We start from the raw sequence: 18,610 nt of genomic DNA on the forward strand, positions 1-18,610 counted from the left end.
TGCGCCGATTAATCATATCGCTCAACAACAAGCCAGTTGCATGAATGTGAATATAAATATTTCCTGTATACTTGTGTAATATTACATATAATAATTGATCTCGGTTCTATAATAAATGCAAATGTAAGCATTGACAAGAATAGAGTATTCTTATTGTGGCTTATTGAGTATGTTTTTTTTTTTATATTTAAAGGGCCAATATGTTATTTTAGGAGGATCTATTGACAGAAATGCAACATAATATACATAACTATGTCTGCAGAGGTATATAAAGACCTAACATAATCAAGTGTTATGTTTTTATTGCCTTAGAATGAGGTAATCTATCTACAAATACCACAAGTCTCATTACATTTGGAATTCACAATGTTGTTTCTACAGTAGCGCTTAATGGACTCACTGCAATTCACAACCCCACCACTAGATGCCGCTAAATTGAATACGTTGTACCTTTAAATATTTGATCAACTCATTGCATAATGTAAGAATAACTGCTCTAAAAGCAAAAATATAAATCATTTAATCTCATTAATGCACATTCTTTCTTGTGACCCTGGAGTATTTAAAAAAAACTCTGCAAACTAATTCCAGAATAAAGCCACCTAGTTTATCTAAAAATGATAAAAGAAAACAGGTGACTTTGCACCGGATATTCCCAGCTGTAACCTGCCACCTGATTCACACAACAGCCATAAAGCCACAGGTGCATTTCCACCCCTTTGTTTTGTTGCTGCATCGAAACCGAGTTTCACTCATGTGGTTTTTGCCTCTATGGCTGCGTTTATATTTGTTATTAACATGCAATCTCTGTGATCCGAACAAGCCGATAGGATCTTCAGACATTCAGGACACAAAGCAGATACATTTGTCAACATCAGCATGTGGATATCTGATCGGATCTCCAGTTTCCCCCATTATTTCATAAAAGCCTGCCGTATAAAACCTCTTGAGGCTCACTTGTTCTTGGACGGACGTCACTTTCTTTTACATTGTTTACAATGACTATTTATATTACGGTCTAAAAATATTAACAAGATTCACAAACTACTTCGTTTGAAGGGTATAAGGGATTACTGTCAGTATATGGTCTCTGTTTGTGATACAGATGCTTCAGCAACAGTAATATAGTTATTCTGACAGAAGTGCAAATAACAACATGCAGAATACAAAATGGCTCTTCATACCTTTGTTGTGATATAACGATCGCCGGTCGAATCCTATCGCTGTCTAAACGTTAATGACAACCGGCTAGTAGTTGAATACATCCAATGGCCTTTTTTTGCTGTCCACAAGAGTGTAAAATCTGTGAAATTTTGATATATATTCCATTGTTTACATCATATTTCGCCTGTGAACTTTCCTGTAGTTCAGTGGTTACAGCATTGAGCTATCAAGGCCAAGGTCATGGGTTAACTTTCTGCTGTTTTTGACATCTGCTCCGCAGTCGGTTTACTCTGACAGGCTTCCGACAGAGGAGCGAAAATAATGATAGCGGATGTTTTTTTCTTTTTAAGGTTGTACCGGTAAATGTAGATATCTTGTCTGGATTGCGTTTACATTACACTGAGATCCAACGTGTCCTCGACCACTTCTGGATGTGGACTGAAGCACGTTTACACTTTTCAATGTGTATGTGGACAACATCCAGATACAGGTCGCGTGTTAATGACAAATTGTTGGGTGCTGTCCCTTTAAGGTCGCTGATTCTGTGGGCTCTGGTGACTGCATGGGGGGAGGAGCTACGGGGTGAAAACGCTAAGAGAGAAAGTCATGTTGTTTTAATATTGAAGTTTACAATTCCGGTTTGAAGCTATAACTTAAAACTACATATTCCCAGTGTGGTGAGTTATTCTTTTGTGTTTAAGCTTATTTATAGTTTCTGATATGTGGCTATGTAGATCGCTATTTCTGCTAGTTGTGCTATTTGCGATTAACGCCATAGCGCCTAAAAGGATAATGTTATACACGTGTGATTTGCTGTTTACTGTTTAGATAACTTGTTAACTATTCATGCAATATATGTGGCATTTAGCTGCTAAACGAGGTTAAATATGCTTTGTGAAATGGAGACTGATTTAGAAATGTTTGTTGTTGATTGTAACACTTTACGCTCGTGCTTAATGCTAACATGTGACATAGCATTAGCGGGATTACTATATTTAGAGTTATTAGCATATAATTTAATGCTTACTATCTGAAGCTGATGCTGAATTGGTTGTAGAAAATTGTTTGTTGATTTATACTATATTGGATAGTAATTGTGATTTTTTTTTTTTTTTCTGTTTCTAGTTTGACCACAAACATACACACACAAACATACACACACATACATACACGCACGTAAATGCGCACGAATACTTTCAACTAAATTAAACTACAACAACAAAGACCAAATGTGTACATTGTGAGTTCTGCACGAGAGGAATAAAGGACAAAAACAAAATCTCAAGTTAATGTTATCATTTTGTGGGTAACATTAAAGTCAAACACAAGGAATTACGAAGATTACAGACAACATGGATAAAGATTCAGAAACAAATACCACTCCTGAGCAACAACAAATGGGTCTCAAGCGTCAACGTGGAGTGGCAAAGGCTGCTGTGACGCGCTTGATGACACAGATTACAACCGCTATGGACTGCAACCAGCCCAAAGAGGTGGAATTTAAACTTGCTGGTTTGGATGAGGCTGTAAAGCGCTTTCATGAGATTCATGACACATACCATGAGACACTAGAAGATGATGATGATCTTGATGCTTCAAAGGGCTATTTAACATCAGTCCTGCGTGATGTTCAAGACTTGCAGCACACTGTCTTGAGCTGGCAAGATGACTTTAAGCCACCAATGGAGGATCCAAGCGTAGAGTCTTCAGATGGTCTTAATTTCCAAGAGGAAGAGCCAATGCTTGATGAAGCTGCTTACCTTCCAATGTCTTCCGTAGAACAGCTTTCTACCGAGCTTCAAGGGCTACACAATCTGAGACTGAAAGAAAATAAAGAGTTTTCCATGCTTATTGCTCAACAGGAAGAACGTCTGCGTGCAGAGTTTAACTTACAACTTCAGCAAGCTGAATATGAAATGGAGGGACTGAAAGGCTTACTGAAACTCAAGGATGCTGAGATGAAGGAAAATCGTCGAAAGGCTGAGCTAACAACAACAAATAAAGACTTTTCTACTCCTGTCTCAGGTAACCCATCCCTTAACTTTCGTCCATCACTTTCTACAGTGAACGAGAATTCTTTATGCCAACTACTAGATCTGTCAAGACAACAATATCAGTCACACATCGATTCCATGCACCTACCACCTGTTGACATCATCAAGTTCGATGGAGAACCCTTAAAGTACTGGCAGTTCATGAGATTGTTCTCCTCAGTGATAGATAAAGAGACCGTGCCAGATCAAGAGAAACTCACTCGACTGCATCAATACACGGTCGGCCAAGCTAGAGATGCTATCTCACATTGCTTGTACAACCCCAACTCTAGTCTGGGCTATGCGGAAGCCATGGCTATTCTCAAGAGACGTTTTGGCAATCCATATGCAATATCACAAGCATGGGTTGACAAGGTGCTTAATTACAAAGACATTAAAGACAACAAGCAGTTGCAAAGCTTTGCTGACATTCTGTGCAGCTGCAGAGACACCTTAAAAGCAATGAAGTGTGAGGAAGAGCTGAATGGTGGACGCGCATTGCTACAAATTGTAGAAAAGCTACCTGAAGACATGAAGAAAAGATGGCTTACAAAAAACTACGAGATCATCAAATCTGGAAGTTTGCCAAAGTTGGATGACATCGTCAGTCTTGTTGAAGCAGAAGCTGCTAAGAGGGCAGATCCTATCTTCGGGAATCTTCTTAGCCATGCCAGTCGAAATTCTCCAACAAATATGAAGTCAAGTTTCAACAAGAAGAGGCAGACATTTGCAACAGTATCATTTACTAAAGAATCCACTACATCGTTCACACCAAAGACAACATCAAGATTTAAGTGTCCAAAGTGCACTGAAGGACACTTTCTGAACCAATGTCAAGCTTTTAGAGCTCTGTCTGTTCAAGAGCGTTTGGCCTTTGTTCAACAAAAGCAACTCTGTCTGAACTGTTTCATGAAAGGTCATCGCAGCACAGTATGTACTCGCAACTGGGTATGCAAGGTGCCTGGATGTGGAAAAAAACACAACAGTTGGCTGCACTCTGCTATCGTAGCTTCTAATAACGACAAAACCCAATCTACTATTCAAGCTATTGAAGATGAGCCAGCTGCTGACCCGCCACAAGCCATTCAAGCACATGCCACCAGAAAGTACATTGAAGCCAGTCAAAAGAAGATTGCACTTCCTATCTTGCCAGTAGTGGTTTCAGACAGACACAACCGATTCTCTATGAATGTCTTTGCTTTGCTTGACAGTGGCTCCAATGGGACCTTTGCTTCTAAGAAGCTAATTCATGCTCTTAAACTAGAGTCACGTAAAACGAACATTAAACTGAACACCATGGAGACAAAAAATCTTAATGTAGTCACCCTAGAAGTGGATATACGAGTTGAAGATGCTCAACAAAGGAACTCTTACCTGATGAAGGGAGTGCTGTGTCGGGATCACCTGAACATAAGTCTTGACAATCTAGTCACACAGCATGAGGTGTTCCAGTGGCCACACCTAAAGGAAATTGCAGATGAAATCAGTTTACCTGATGTCGATTTAGCGGATGAAGTTCACCTGCTTATAGGTCTAGACCAACCAGACATACTTGCTCCTCGTGAGACACGTTGTGGTGAGTCAGGAGAGCCTTATGCAATTCTGACTGGCTTGGGGTGGACACTCCATGGACCAGTAGCTGACGGGTCAACATCTATCTCTGCCAATTTCGTTCAAGCTGACAACTCTTTACAACAAGCTGTTGAAAGATTTTGGAAACTGGATGATCCAGTGCATGTGAACAATGACTCATTGTCAGTAGTCGACGAGCAAGTTGTGGATCTATGGAACAAGCGGTCAGTCAAAGAAGATGGCCACTACACACTACCAATCCCCTTCAAAGAACATCTACCACGACTGCCTAATAACTACACAATGGCCAAACATCGACTGGACCTTCTAGGAAAAAGGCTAAAGAAAGACCCGACTTTGCATCAGAAGTACAAAGAAGGTATCAAAGACTCTTTACTGAAAGGATATGCAGAAGAGGTCATTGACATCAACAGTGAAGATAGTTGCGTGTGGTACCTGCCACATCATCCAGTGATACATCCACGCAAGCCAGAGAAGGTTCGTATTGTCTTCGATTGTGCAGCACGGTACCAAGGTACTTCATTGAATGACCGTGTTCACCAAGGCCCAGACCTTACCAATAAGCTACTGGGAGTTCTTCTCAAGTTTAGGCAAGAACCCATTGCCTTAAATGCGGACATCGAGAGCATGTTTTATCAAGTCCGTGTGCCAACTGATGAAAGAAATGTGCTTCGCTTCCTGTGGTGGCAAGATAACGACCCGGACAAACAACCCAAACATTATCGTATGACAGCTCACCTTTTTGGAGGTGTCTGGAGTCCTAGTGCTGCCAATTTTGCCCTGCAACGAGTAGCTGAAGACAACCGTGGAAACTTCTCTAAGGCTGCTGTGGATACAGTAAGGTCTAATTTCTACGTCGACGATTGTCTTAAGTCCGTATCAACAGAGGAGGATGCCATCAAACTTGCTTCTGAACTCCGGGAACTGCTCAACTGTGGAGGCTTTAGATTAACAAAGTGGTTGAGCAATTCTAAGGAAGTGATGAGATCAATACCAGCTGAGTACTGGGCAAAATCATTGCATGAGGTAAACCTTGACCAAGAGGATTTACCATTTGAACGAACACTGGGCGTCCTTTGGGATGTGGAAAGAGACTGCTTCACATTTGACGTCAAGGCAGTGGACAAACCTACAACAAAGAGAGGAGTATTGAGCACTACCAGTTCCATCTATGATCCTTTAGGATTTGCAAGCCCATTCGTGCTCAAAGCAAAAGCAATCTTTCAAGAGTTGTGCCGCATGAAAGTTGACTGGGATGAGGAGTTACCAGTGGACATGGTTGCACAGTGGCGCAGATGGTTAAATGACCTGCCTCTATTGTCAGCACTGACAATTCCAAGATGTCTTAGGCCAACACCCACTAGTTGTTTGTTAGTTGCCCAACTCCATCACTTTTCCGATGCTTCAGAACTGGCTTACGGTGCTATTTCATACATCAGGATTGGCGACACTTGCAGGCTCGTGATGTCGAAGGCAAGACTTGCTCCCATCAAGCCAGTTAGTATACCACGGCTGGAGCTACTAGCAGCGGTAGTTGCTACAGAGCTGGATCAGCATATCAAGGGGCACTTGGAGATTCCAATTGAAAGGACTTTCTTTTGGACAGACAGTACTATCGTACTTCAGTACATTAACAACAAGCTTTGTCGTTTCAAGACTTTCGTTGCTAACCGTATTTCAAAAATACATGAGCGTTCAGAACCATGCCAGTGGAGACACATTGACTCTGCTTTGAACCCTGCGGATGATGTTTCTCGAGGAATGAACATGGGAGAGTTTATGTCGAATGAACAATGGGTATCTGGTCCACATTTTCTACGACTTGGGGAGGAACATTGGCCCGCTCAACCTATCATAAATGATTTGCCAGAAGAAGCAGAGATCAAAAGAATCAAAGAGGTCTATGCAGCTAGCGTAAAACCAAACCAAGTGATGGAAAATGCAGTGGACAGACTGCTGGAGCGATACTCCAGTTGGCATCGATTGAAAAGGGCTACTGCTATCTTGTTGCGTGTCAAGGCTTTGTTACGCAAAAGGGCAAGTGGGAATCTTTCTGACCCCATCACTGTTTCTGAGCTTCAACATGCAGAATTAGCCATTCTCAAGTACATACAAACTGCATCTTTTGGATCTTCTCAAGTCAAAACCAGTTCACTTCTCAAGCTTAAATCCTTTGAGGATGAAAATGACAAACTCCTTCGTGTGGGAGGCAGACTAACAAATGCCCCAATTCCCTTTGAGGCAAAACATCCAGTGATCCTACCTAACAATCATCACGTCACCCAACTGATTATCAGTCACTACCATCTCCGTTTGGGTCATGCGGGTCCAGAAAGAGTACTTTCGGAAATTCGTCAACGTTTCTGGATACTAAAGGGACGTGCTGTCATTAACCGTACTCTCAAGTCATGTATACAGTGTCGAAAGTTAAGAGCTAGACCACAAGTCCAACAAATGGCAGACTTGCCTAACTCTAGAGTGACACCAGGGGAGCCTCCATTCACTCGTGTGGGCATAGACTATTTTGGGCCATTCTTGGTAAAGAAGGCACGGAGTGAGCTCAAGAGGTATGGATGTTTGTTTACATGTCTCACTACAAGAGCTATTCACTTGGAGGTTGCACACACCCTCAATACTGATTCCTTCATCAACGCCTTACAGCGATTTATCGCTAGGAGAGGCCCAGCCACGGAAATCCGATCGGATAACGGGACTAATTTTGTTGGAGGATTACAAGAGTTGCGGAAAGCCATCAGTGAATGGAATCAACAAAAGATTTCTGATTACCTGCTGCAGAACAATGTAAAATGGATCTTTAATCCACCTGCCGCCTCTCACATGGGTGGTGTTTGGGAGCGACAAATTCGCACCGTTCGTTCCATTCTAAACTCTGTTCTATCGCAGCAGGCACCAGATGACGAGGGTTTGACAACATTGTTTTGCTGCGTTGAGTCTATTGTCAATGGTCGACCAATCACGAAACTCTCAGATGACCCATCAGATCCTCTACCACTCACACCAAATCATCTGTTGTTACTCCGTTCTGGTCCAATTCTACCTCCGGGAGCCTTCGTAAAACAGGACATTTACAGACGCAGATGGCGCCAGGTGCAATATCTGGCAGATGTCTTCTGGTGCAGATGGCTCAAGGAGTATTTACCTGCACTGCAACAACGTCAAAAATGGCTACAACCAAAGCAGAATCTTCAAATCGGAGATCTTGTGCTTATTCTGCATGAAAGGACACCACGCAATCATTGGCCGCTAGGTCTGATTACTCAAGTCTATCCAGGTTCAGATGGACTTGTGCGTACTGTGGAAGTGAAAACACAGGCAGGGGTTTTCATCCGTCCTGCTGACAAAATATGCCTCTTAGAAGCCAGTCTTCTTAGTTGACTCTTTTCAGTTGAATTGGTTTATTTGAAACATCACCCGTCCTATGTTTGAATGACCTGTTTGGGTCATTGGGGTCGGGATGTTGGGTGCTGTCCCTTTAAGGTCGCTGATTCTGTGGGCTCTGGTGACTGCATGGGGGGAGGAGCTACGGGGTGAAAACGCTAAGAGAGAAAGTCATGTTGTTTTAATATTGAAGTTTACAATTCCGGTTTGAAGCTATAACTTAAAACTACATATTCCCAGTGTGGTGAGTTATTCTTTTGTGTTTAAGCTTATTTATAGTTTCTGATATGTGGCTATGTAGATCGCTATTTCTGCTAGTTGTGCTATTTGCGATTAACGCCATAGCGCCTAAAAGGATAATGTTATACACGTGTGATTTGCTGTTTACTGTTTAGATAACTTGTTAACTATTCATGCAATATATGTGGCATTTAGCTGCTAAACGAGGTTAAATATGCTTTGTGAAATGGAGACTGATTTAGAAATGTTTGTTGTTGATTGTAACACTTTACGCTCGTGCTTAATGCTAACATGTGACATAGCATTAGCGGGATTACTATATTTAGAGTTATTAGCATATAATTTAATGCTTACTATCTGAAGCTGATGCTGAATTGGTTGTAGAAAATTGTTTGTTGATTTATACTATATTGGATAGTAATTGTGATTTTTTTTTTTTTTTCTGTTTCTAGTTTGACCACAAACATACACACACAAACATACACACACATACATACACGCACGTAAATGCGCACGAATACTTTCAACTAAATTAAACTACAACAACAAAGACCAAATGTGTACATTGTGAGTTCTGCACGAGAGGAATAAAGGACAAAAACAAAATCTCAAGTTAATGTTATCATTTTGTGGGTAACACAAATGTTAACGCAGCCTATGTTGGTCGCAGTGGATGTGCATTAGTCAGACATGAGAGTACTGCTAACATTGGCTCACAGCTAGCCCTGGGCACAAGCACATGTTGATCTTTACGAAGCAAATCATAATCAAGTCATGCAGATGCTGAAGAACACGTCTGGCGATGCTGTTAGAGAGAAAGCTGCTGGGAAACGTGTGGCATAGTCCTGACAGGTTGTGTAAAAGTTGGAGTGGGTGGATGGTTAAGATTGATTTGACTTTTTCTGAGATTCCTTGCCAATGCTATGTTGGCTTTGTAAGAGCCCAACATATGGTGATGACACAACATAGTGGAATTGTTGTAAACAAAAGCAGCCTTATTAATCAAACATTAAAGATCGGGTAACACGCAGTTTCTGTCAATCTCATATTAATGTTGAGTATCTATACAGTAGTATTGCATACGTTGTATCTTCGAAGAGTATTTAGTTTGATCAGATTTATAAAAGAGAGATACAGCTGTACGATTATTTCCGGAAAAAGATGAGCTACTGGAGGCTACTACAGTACGAGCACACAAAACATCATCACATTAATTCCTTCATGTTTCTTACATTATGTACATAATGACTGCCAACAAAACACAGACATATGACTTAGTTTGACCTTTCGCGTGCACTTCATGTCCGGGACTGGGACCGCATCATCTATCAGTTTCAAACGATCTCCAAATCCAGCTTTATCTCCACTGTTTATATAACATCCATCACTGAAATGCCGTGAACAAACAAACACACAACTTCTCTCACTATAGCAAGAGTAACAAGCTGCAGGCCCACACTGAAGCCAATCTTGATGCAGCGCATCCGATCTTGATAAGTGGATCTTCCAATCGCTCGTTGGTTGGTGCATGGACGGGCTATCTGTTTCGCCTTGCCGTGAGCGTGCTTTTCCAGGAGAATTGCCCAATAAAAGGAATAGGATGCCTGTTACGAAAAACTTTCTTGAAGTGCTGGGGGAGTGTATCAAGCACAGAAATACTACGGCATACGTCCAACTCGTTTTTGTAACAAGTTGACCATGTTAAGCATGAGGAGCCAGCACGTTAAACAGTGTATGCACGTTCAAATCAGAATGCATGAAATAGCATGGTACCTGATCTTTAACATGCATAAATATGCAGAGTTATCATTATCTTTTATATTATGTTATTTTGTTCATGGTTGAGGATAAATGAATGTCATTCAACTTGTTTCAAAATACTGGCGAGCTTCGACTGAGTTAGAGAAGAAAATGTGGCAATTACTGGCACATTTGACATTAGTCAACACCAAAAGATAAGGAAAGCATTTTATCTTTGCTATTAAAAGATGGGAAGCCCAATACATGCATGGTTTTCTTGCACATGCTCGTACATGCACGTTTCAAACTTGGGGCAAAAGTTATGGATGACAGCTTTAAATGCAGTTTGTTCTTGCATTTTGCATTGTTTTTTCCCCGTTGTCTGCATCTCTGAACAGACCGTGACCTATATTAAATCTGCCAAACACCAGCAGTAATAAACGGCACTGCAGACACCTGAGCATTTCTATACAGCATACGGTCATTTCAAAGTCACATTATGACAATAATACTTTGAACAATAACAGCTGCAGCAGTAACAGTTACAAAGGGATTGTGTAAAGTTGAACGTCAGGTTTGTCTAGACTACTGCAAGATATTACAAAACCAGTTGTGAAAGCACCCATTGAAACACAAACTCTTAAACTTAACCTAGATAACCTAACCTGAAGTAGCACCATAAAGTATAAATGTTTTATTTAGAATGAAACCTACTGTGGTGAGAACAAAAGGCACAATGTAGCTTGCCATTTCATCATAAATGGTAAATCGGGTCACCAAATTGCTGTTATGAAACCTAGCAACCAACTTCCTGGACAAATGTGCTGGTGTTGATGTTCAGTAATCTGATCTGAAGTACCCTCTCCTGCCCCAGCTAGTACAGCTGAACACGCAATACACCGGGGGTAACCATTATGATCCTCCGCTATGGCTGCTGATACAAACAGATACGCATGCAGATACGCATGCTCTGTCAGAGACGCCGATCCAATCATATACAGGTATTAAAATACATATTTTAAAATAAAGCCACACAACTGGCTAAATAAATGTTTTGGTTATTATAAAGCCACAATCTATCCAGGAATTAATCAAATGTTTTAGATTTGCAGACACTGAGAGATTAAATTATCTGAATATAGACACATGTGATGATGATTATTCCAATTTATATTAAAAGAACATTATGGAAATTCAGAGTAGATATTTAGCCGTTTCATGCTTAAAAGTGTTATGGCTGTTTCACACATCGTAGGCGGAGCGGGAACAGCGCGTAGGGAGAGAGTTGGCAGTGTGTATCCATTGTCCTTTAACACCGGCAGCGCATGCACCGTGCACTGCTCTGCTTGGCTACTGTGCTGTGAAGATTTAAATAAAAAAATCGACATATTCTGAATTTAAATATTCTGCAGGAACAAACTTGTTTAAATAATCAAAATTGTTAATAACATCTGTCCTTTCACATGACTTTTCAAAGCACATGGGAATCAGTTAAGAGTTTCTCAAACCACAGAAACATAACCACTACTCTCTAGTGATTCTGCACCCAGCATCAATTAACATAGTCTGCTGTCTACCTCGCTGCTTGGAAACCGTACCAAACATGTGTAAATACATATGCAATGTATTAAAGATCTTTGCAAACATGTACGATTTCTTCTTTCATGGAACAAGAAGAGATATTTACAGTGCGTTAAGAAGGTTCCCAGGACCCATCTGGGCAGGGTTGATGGTCTCCTTTGGAAACCCCTGATTTAGCCAACCCCAACAGCCAAAGGACATTGTGCAACATACCTTATCCTACTGTGAGGCCCTGATTTACAGTTGTTCCATATAATTAAAGAAAAAATGACCAAGCTCTGAAAAGTACAAGCCATAAAACATAAGCTATTCTTTGCTATCAGAAGTCAAATGGATTAAATTAAGGGGTGCTTTGGTCCTGGTAACCATCCACTTCCATTGTATGGTAAGAATTGTAAGTCACATTGTTAACGCATAAGGGTGAGGAAATAAATACTTTTTTGGGACGAGCTATTCCTTCTAAATCTAGACAGCTGAAGGGGAAACATTATGTCTAAAAACCTCTCCAAAAACATCCTGCGGAGTACAGACTGCAAGTTCTATGCTGGAGACCACTTCCCCTGCAGACCATAAACCCTGGACCACAACAGAACTCAACTCCACAGGCCACCGGTCTACGCTCTTAGAATTCCTTGGAGCAAAATAAAACTAGAAGCCAGATCAAATTCACGCCTATTTTTAATCGTCCAGCCTTTACCCTTCAGGACCAGAGAAAGCACATGAAGAGTCCTGAACTTGAACTGCTGGCAAAGCTGCGGTCCAATGAGTTATGCAACACGGATCAAACTTTCAGCAAGCAGAAATGACGGGGGCGGGTTAAACATTAAAATTAGAAGAGGTAGATATAGTTCCATTTTGTGCTCCTAAAGCATTCTATGATATATCAAATCTCACTTTTAAGGAAGCGTTCGGCAGACACATGATAACCTAAGAATGACCCACTTGGAAGTGGGTGGGCATAGAATCATGCAAATAAATTCCGAGGATCCCCCTCTCTCTTCGAATGGTGGCAGATGGCAATAAATCGTAAAGCCAAAGGCAGTTTGTTCAGTATATATCAGCGTGGAACATGCCTTCTAAAACTCAATGTTTCCACTGTCCAACAAGTCCTTCAACTCCTTGGCCCCTTATTCTAAATACAGTCCCATTCTGTCTGTCGTCAGCTACATTTATAGTCCTGATTAATCACATGGCAGGACAATATGGCAGTCGACATCTATAGGGATGTTCACACACTGCTGTTGTACTGTAGTTGAGCCTGTGTAAAGGGTCCTGTTGATACGGGTTTATAATAGCCATTGATGTCTAGAGAGCAGGGTGGCAGTTTAAAACTGAGAAATATATTTTTGCATGTTTCTATTTATTCTATTATCAGAATAGAATTTTAAAAGGCAGAAATAAAAATGCACTTGAAATTTATCTACAGAATACACATCATAATATAGACTCCACGGTTTAGGTCAAATCTGAGCTCTTGTATATATGGAAGCAACATTATCCGTATAGATTGTGCATAGGAACTAGCAAATACATGCAAGCAACCTAAATGTTTTGCATGCATTATATGCTATAACATTTCTCAGTTTAGCATTTTTCTAAATCCTTATATTATATTTTCGGGTCTAAATTAATGGAAATGGGTAAAATGGAAAGACTTTTGGCCCCTACTGTACAAACATTTGAAAAATGTATCCTTTGGTTATATGACTTTTTTAATTTCTAAAACATATTCATTTATTGAGTAAATTACTGTAAAATTTATATTTATATTTTTGCAATTTTTCATTCAATTGACTTTATTGATTATTTTGCTTAAGTGGATAGTTCACCAAAAATGAGGATTATGTAATCGTTTACTCACCCTCATGTCATTTCAAACCTGTAAGACTTACTTTTTTCTGCAGAACACAAAAGAAGATATTTTGAAGAACGTTGATAACCAAACAACATCAGCCCCATTGACTTCCATTGTATGAACACAAAACCATTGAGACATTTCTCAAAATAGGCTTTGATCTTCTTTTGTGCTCCACAGAAGAAAGAGTCATACAGGTTTTCAACCACATGATAGGAAATAAATGGTATTGAAAAAGATTTTTGGATGGACTATCCCTTTAAGTGTTTAAATCTTGCACGTGACAATTTACAAAAGATTATATTAAATATTTACAATTATTTGTGACAATGAATGAAGCACAACAAATCTATGACGAATTGTATGACATTTTATTGTATTATGTTAAAGCACAAAAAAACCCACAAACGCAATATCGCAAATATTTGACAAATAATCATCAGCGACATTTCTTAATCGTGACAGCACTAATGACTACTGTAAATATTATACTTACCAGCTGATGCAGATCATTCCAAAACGACTAAATATCATCCTCGACGATTGATGTAATATCACCTGCTCTGTATACTACACGCTTCTTCCATAAAGTTTTACTTTGAGCACTCGATTTCTAGAAGGGTTTCAAATAGGAATGACTTTATATAGCAGGTTACAATAAATCGGCTTGCCACACTTCAACGCTCATGAAATGTAATGAATCTAAAAGTGAGGAAATAATTGTCCCATTAGCCTGACTCCAGTATAATGGCTGAAACAAGATTCTGAAACCCTGCAATGAAACAACATAATCATCTTTTATCATTAATGCAAAGCATCTAATCATGAAATATAACATTGCTTGTAATTTAAAATGCATTACATATTATGGTCTCTCTTACAATCGAACTCTGGATATGTAGACAACATCCGCTCACGGATTATTTTGCATTCGCATGCACTTCAAGCAGCGTGTGTATATTTTATCAAGCCAACAAATGGGACTACAAGCAAATTGCTCAGAGATAGACGTGCTTTGGGTTTCCACCAAGGACAGGATGCAGATACCTATATTTACACTGAAGCATTCTGGCATTGTTTACTTCTGCATTTCCGTGACGGAGGTAAGCCATGGTGATGGCACGCTAACTCAATGCAATGTCGCAAGGGCAGAAACACAGCTTTGTTTCACTGACATTAAACCTTCAATGAATGCACTGCTCAACCTTGACAAACAAATGCTTTGGGCTCTGCACTGAGATCAATACGAAACGCTCTCACGGCTAAATGCATTACTCCCTTTATAAACATAATAATTCATTCACTTTCAAACTTGTTTTATGTAGTGAATATTTGGATCTCTACTGTGGCACAGGCCCATAACAATTTCCATCACTTTTTTTTCTTTAATACCTGCTGCAAGAAGTATGCAACACAATGCACTATGCCAACTTTCCCTGCATAAACCAATAGTCCTGCAGTGCAACAATGCTGGGAAAGGTAAACATTATTTATTTAAAAATATTAAAGTATCTTCAACATAGTATGGAATGTATGGAAATATTGATAGCAGAGAGAATTGTTTTCTTGCACATCTGCATTCATTACACAAGAATAACAAGAAAAAATTACATGATTTCAAGAATTTACGATTACAGTATTTCAAGAAACCAGTCGTTTTATGGCTCCAAACTATCCTAATGAGCATATTTTGTCTTAAAAAAAACAATATTTTCTGGTTTCACAGCCAAGTCCAAACAAAGTTGTTTCATTTTTCAACCAACTGTAATACATTAAACTGTACTGCCTATAATATCACATAGTCATCTCAGTCATATTTAATGCCAACTTTTTATTAATGTCTTAAACTAGAGCTAGTAAATTAAATATCAATTTCATTTCTCCTAGTACAGATAACAAATATTTTTCTAAGCAACCATGCAATTTTACAGACTTGACAAAGGTTTTCCTGAGACATTTTCCTGTAACACTAATGTTTGAGATCTGAGTGCCTGTGGATGTACAGTAGTTTGTTTATCAAGTCTAACTCATCATCTCCTACTTCAATATCCCTTCTTTGAACAAACAAATTCTGATGTCAATCTACAGGGGCCATTAATGATCGAGTCAAAATAAGATGATCTATACTATATAGAAACATACTTTAGTTTCGTATTTTTTTCATAGCCTACATCAGTCACTTGTCATCACTATGGCCCCTGTGTAGAAGAAGTGCTGACAGATTTCTGCGAGAAAATACGGCACGAGTATGTGTTTTCGGACCGGTTAAAGTATGACACTGCGTCGCTGTTACAAGAGTGAATTAGGTTACTATGTTGCATACAGTATAGACCCGTTTTTGCCACTGTTATCAATAAAATTGATGACACTGACAAATAAATTGTTACTTGAGATTTATACTAGGGCACAGCAGATTTACACTGGGGCACGTGCACCAGTAAAAAGGGTCTAGCGACGGTGGACACCAAAGCATTTTATGGGCGGTTTTAAGGGCATGGTTACAATATGTCCAAGTCTAAGATAACATTGTCAGTGGTTTTAATATCCAGTAGGTTTAAATTTTGTGGGTCCTTTTTTGAAAAAGTCTAAGAACCACTCCCCCCCTCAATAAGCCACCAGATTTGAAGTACCGTTAATTTCCGTATCACCAACGTTGCAGAATGAGTTACAGAGTTAAATACTTTAGGATATAGATTTGTTCAAACTCTTAGGGGCAGCTTCCCAGACAGGGCTTAAAAGTTCCAGACTAACTAAAATGTTGGAGGTGTCTTGATCGAAAATATATCTTAAAATATATCAGTGCAGCTGTGTTGTCTCAAGATGCACATCAGTGCATTTTTAAAAACAACTTAAATATCCTTATTTAACTAAGTAGTTCTGAGACTTAAACTAATCCCTGTCCGGGAAACCGTCCCTTAAAGTGATAGTTCAGCCAAAAATAAAGCAACCCTTCAAGTTGTTCCAAATATGTATAGAGTTCTGATGAACACAAGAAAGATATTTGGAAGAATGCTTAGAACCAAACAGTTCTTGGAACCCATTGACTACAATAGAAATTAATTTTGTTCTGTTTCACAAAAAAAGGTATTTTAAGGAATGTAGGACAGTAGTTCGGGGGCACTTTTGACTACCAATGTAATTTCTCCTACTATGGTAGTTGTCCAATAACTGTTTGGTTAAGCATTCGTCCAAATATCTTCTATGTGTTTAACCAAACAAGACCAGTATCTGGAACAACAACAGAGTGGGTATATCCATGATAGAATTTTCATTTTTGGGTGAACTGTCCCTTTAACCCTATGAGCAATAGCAATTCTGATGCTTGCCTTAGCAAGTCCCACTATTAATTTGGAATTAAGAAGGCAGAATTCTCCAAAAAAGAAAGATCTCGTGAAGGTTGTAATGGGTGTCAAATAGAGAGGATGAGTTTTTGGTTCATAGCCAATTCAGCAGAATCTAAAAAAAATCATTTTAGTAATCCATCCCCCAACAACTCTACAGCATTGCTTATATAACCTGGAAGCAAAAAATCTAACTAATTTCAAGCCTGACTGTTGGCTATTCATTATCGCAGTTTATTTCTCTTCGGAGAGGTTGTCAGGATCCTTCTTTTAAGCAAGAAAGTGTCAACAGTCCTGGTACTTCTAGTTACATCATGATACTAGTATATTATGTTATCTGCTCGGTTCCTGGCGCAGGTGGTTTTACTGTATTGAATTAATGAGTACAGGGAATAATGGCTTGAAAACGTGTTTATAATAAAAATCAATTTGAGTTAATAGCACATATAGAATAGGTTTATGGTTTGACCTATTTGATTTCCAAAGATCAAAACAATTATGTGATATGTTATGACTTACTGTTATAAATAACTGCCAAATAACATTTAATGTGCAAAATAAAAATCTATAGATCATATTAACATACTAAGATATAAACGAATAACTTGTAGTTAATTAATCATGTACTATGTTTTCAGAAGCTTGTGTTGTAGTCTAATTACGACCTCTTATATATTAAACATGCATACAAATACTTCAACAATACAACAAAAATTACAACAATAAAAAGCCAAACTGCACATATTGACATTCCACGATTAACTCCAGTAGACAAATAAATAACCAAATAGCGGTTCATATATAGGTTAATGCACACATTTACAATAAGCCTGAAACAAAATTTAAATTATTAATCCATGCCATGAATTCTCAATGATTTGACATATAGGTTTATATTCCGTCCGCATTCCTGTATACAATTCAGCAGTCTGTCACAGTAATTTTCTTACCTGTATTTTAAATCCAAGGTGGGATCTGAAGATGTTCAGACAGAAACGTGCGCGCCTCCTCAATATTCACGAAAACAAGCGGTCATTACTTTCCATCAGCGTGCCGTGTGTATGAATGTAACAAACACGAGCGCGCTGGTTGATAGAGCGCAGCAGAAGCGCGTGAACGACGACGGCTCTCAGCTTCTACACATATCCACTGTAGTAAAGACTATAGACGTTTACAAGAGTCCACAGTTCTGTTACTACGAATGTGAAAAAGGGCAACGCACCCGGCTTTTGTTGCGAAGGAAGTCCCACCTCTAAGTATAAAAACAACAATCGTCAGTGATTATAGACCATCGGTTCTCTAGATAGGTAAATTTGAGGAGAGTCTCTGTACAGAGTTGTAAGATAACGTTGAGCACGCTCAGTAACTGGAGTAACCTGGAAAGTATTTCATTTGCGCAGTTTGTGTCCGATTTAGTTGTTGGTTAGAAATATATTGTTAAGTTGTGACATTTGATAACGATTTTGGGCTTTACCCATTTAAACAGTTAGGGTGCTATGACTGAAATAACTGCACGAATGTAATGCAAATATGACCGCTGAGTGCGGAGACTTGTCTTACAGTTACTGAAGTAGCTTCCTGGTGCGTCACTGGTATCCCCGCCTCAAATGAGCTCAAATGGCACACTGGCGTTTAAAAAAAAAACACCGGCGCTTTTCCTTGTA

At 39.3% G+C, this 18,610-nt stretch overlaps 2 protein-coding genes across 2 annotated transcripts in view; one reads left to right on the top strand and one right to left on the bottom strand.

Annotated features, from left to right (window-relative positions):
* calcrla (calcitonin receptor-like a) overlaps nucleotides 1-18,551 on the bottom strand; it is a 31,592-nt gene extending 13,041 nt beyond the window's left edge. Inside the window, exon 1 of the mRNA XM_056754747.1 lies at nucleotides 17,897-18,551. The gene's annotated coding sequence lies outside the window, so the exon portion shown is untranslated. The remainder of the gene's footprint in view (nucleotides 1-17,896) is intronic.
* LOC130427109 (uncharacterized) lies at nucleotides 1,692-9,035 on the top strand. Its single transcript, XM_056754157.1, has 2 exons — nucleotides 1,692-1,841; nucleotides 2,290-9,035. Exon 2 carries the CDS (start codon nucleotides 2,517-2,519, stop codon nucleotides 8,184-8,186), a length of 5,670 nt encoding a protein of 1,889 aa, XP_056610135.1. The 5' UTR covers nucleotides 1,692-1,841; nucleotides 2,290-2,516; the 3' UTR covers nucleotides 8,187-9,035.
* Nucleotides 18,552-18,610: the final 59 nt, after the last annotated feature.

Source organism: Triplophysa dalaica, chromosome 8 (genome assembly GCF_015846415.1).
Source record: "Triplophysa dalaica isolate WHDGS20190420 chromosome 8, ASM1584641v1, whole genome shotgun sequence".
Taxonomy (NCBI): domain Eukaryota; kingdom Metazoa; phylum Chordata; class Actinopteri; order Cypriniformes; family Nemacheilidae; genus Triplophysa; species Triplophysa dalaica.

Bases quoted from the DNA above. Each gene is read 5' to 3' on its own strand.
- LOC130427109 (XM_056754157.1), top strand. From the start codon at position 2,517: ATGGATAAAGATTCAGAAACAAATACCACTCCTGAGCAACAACAAATG.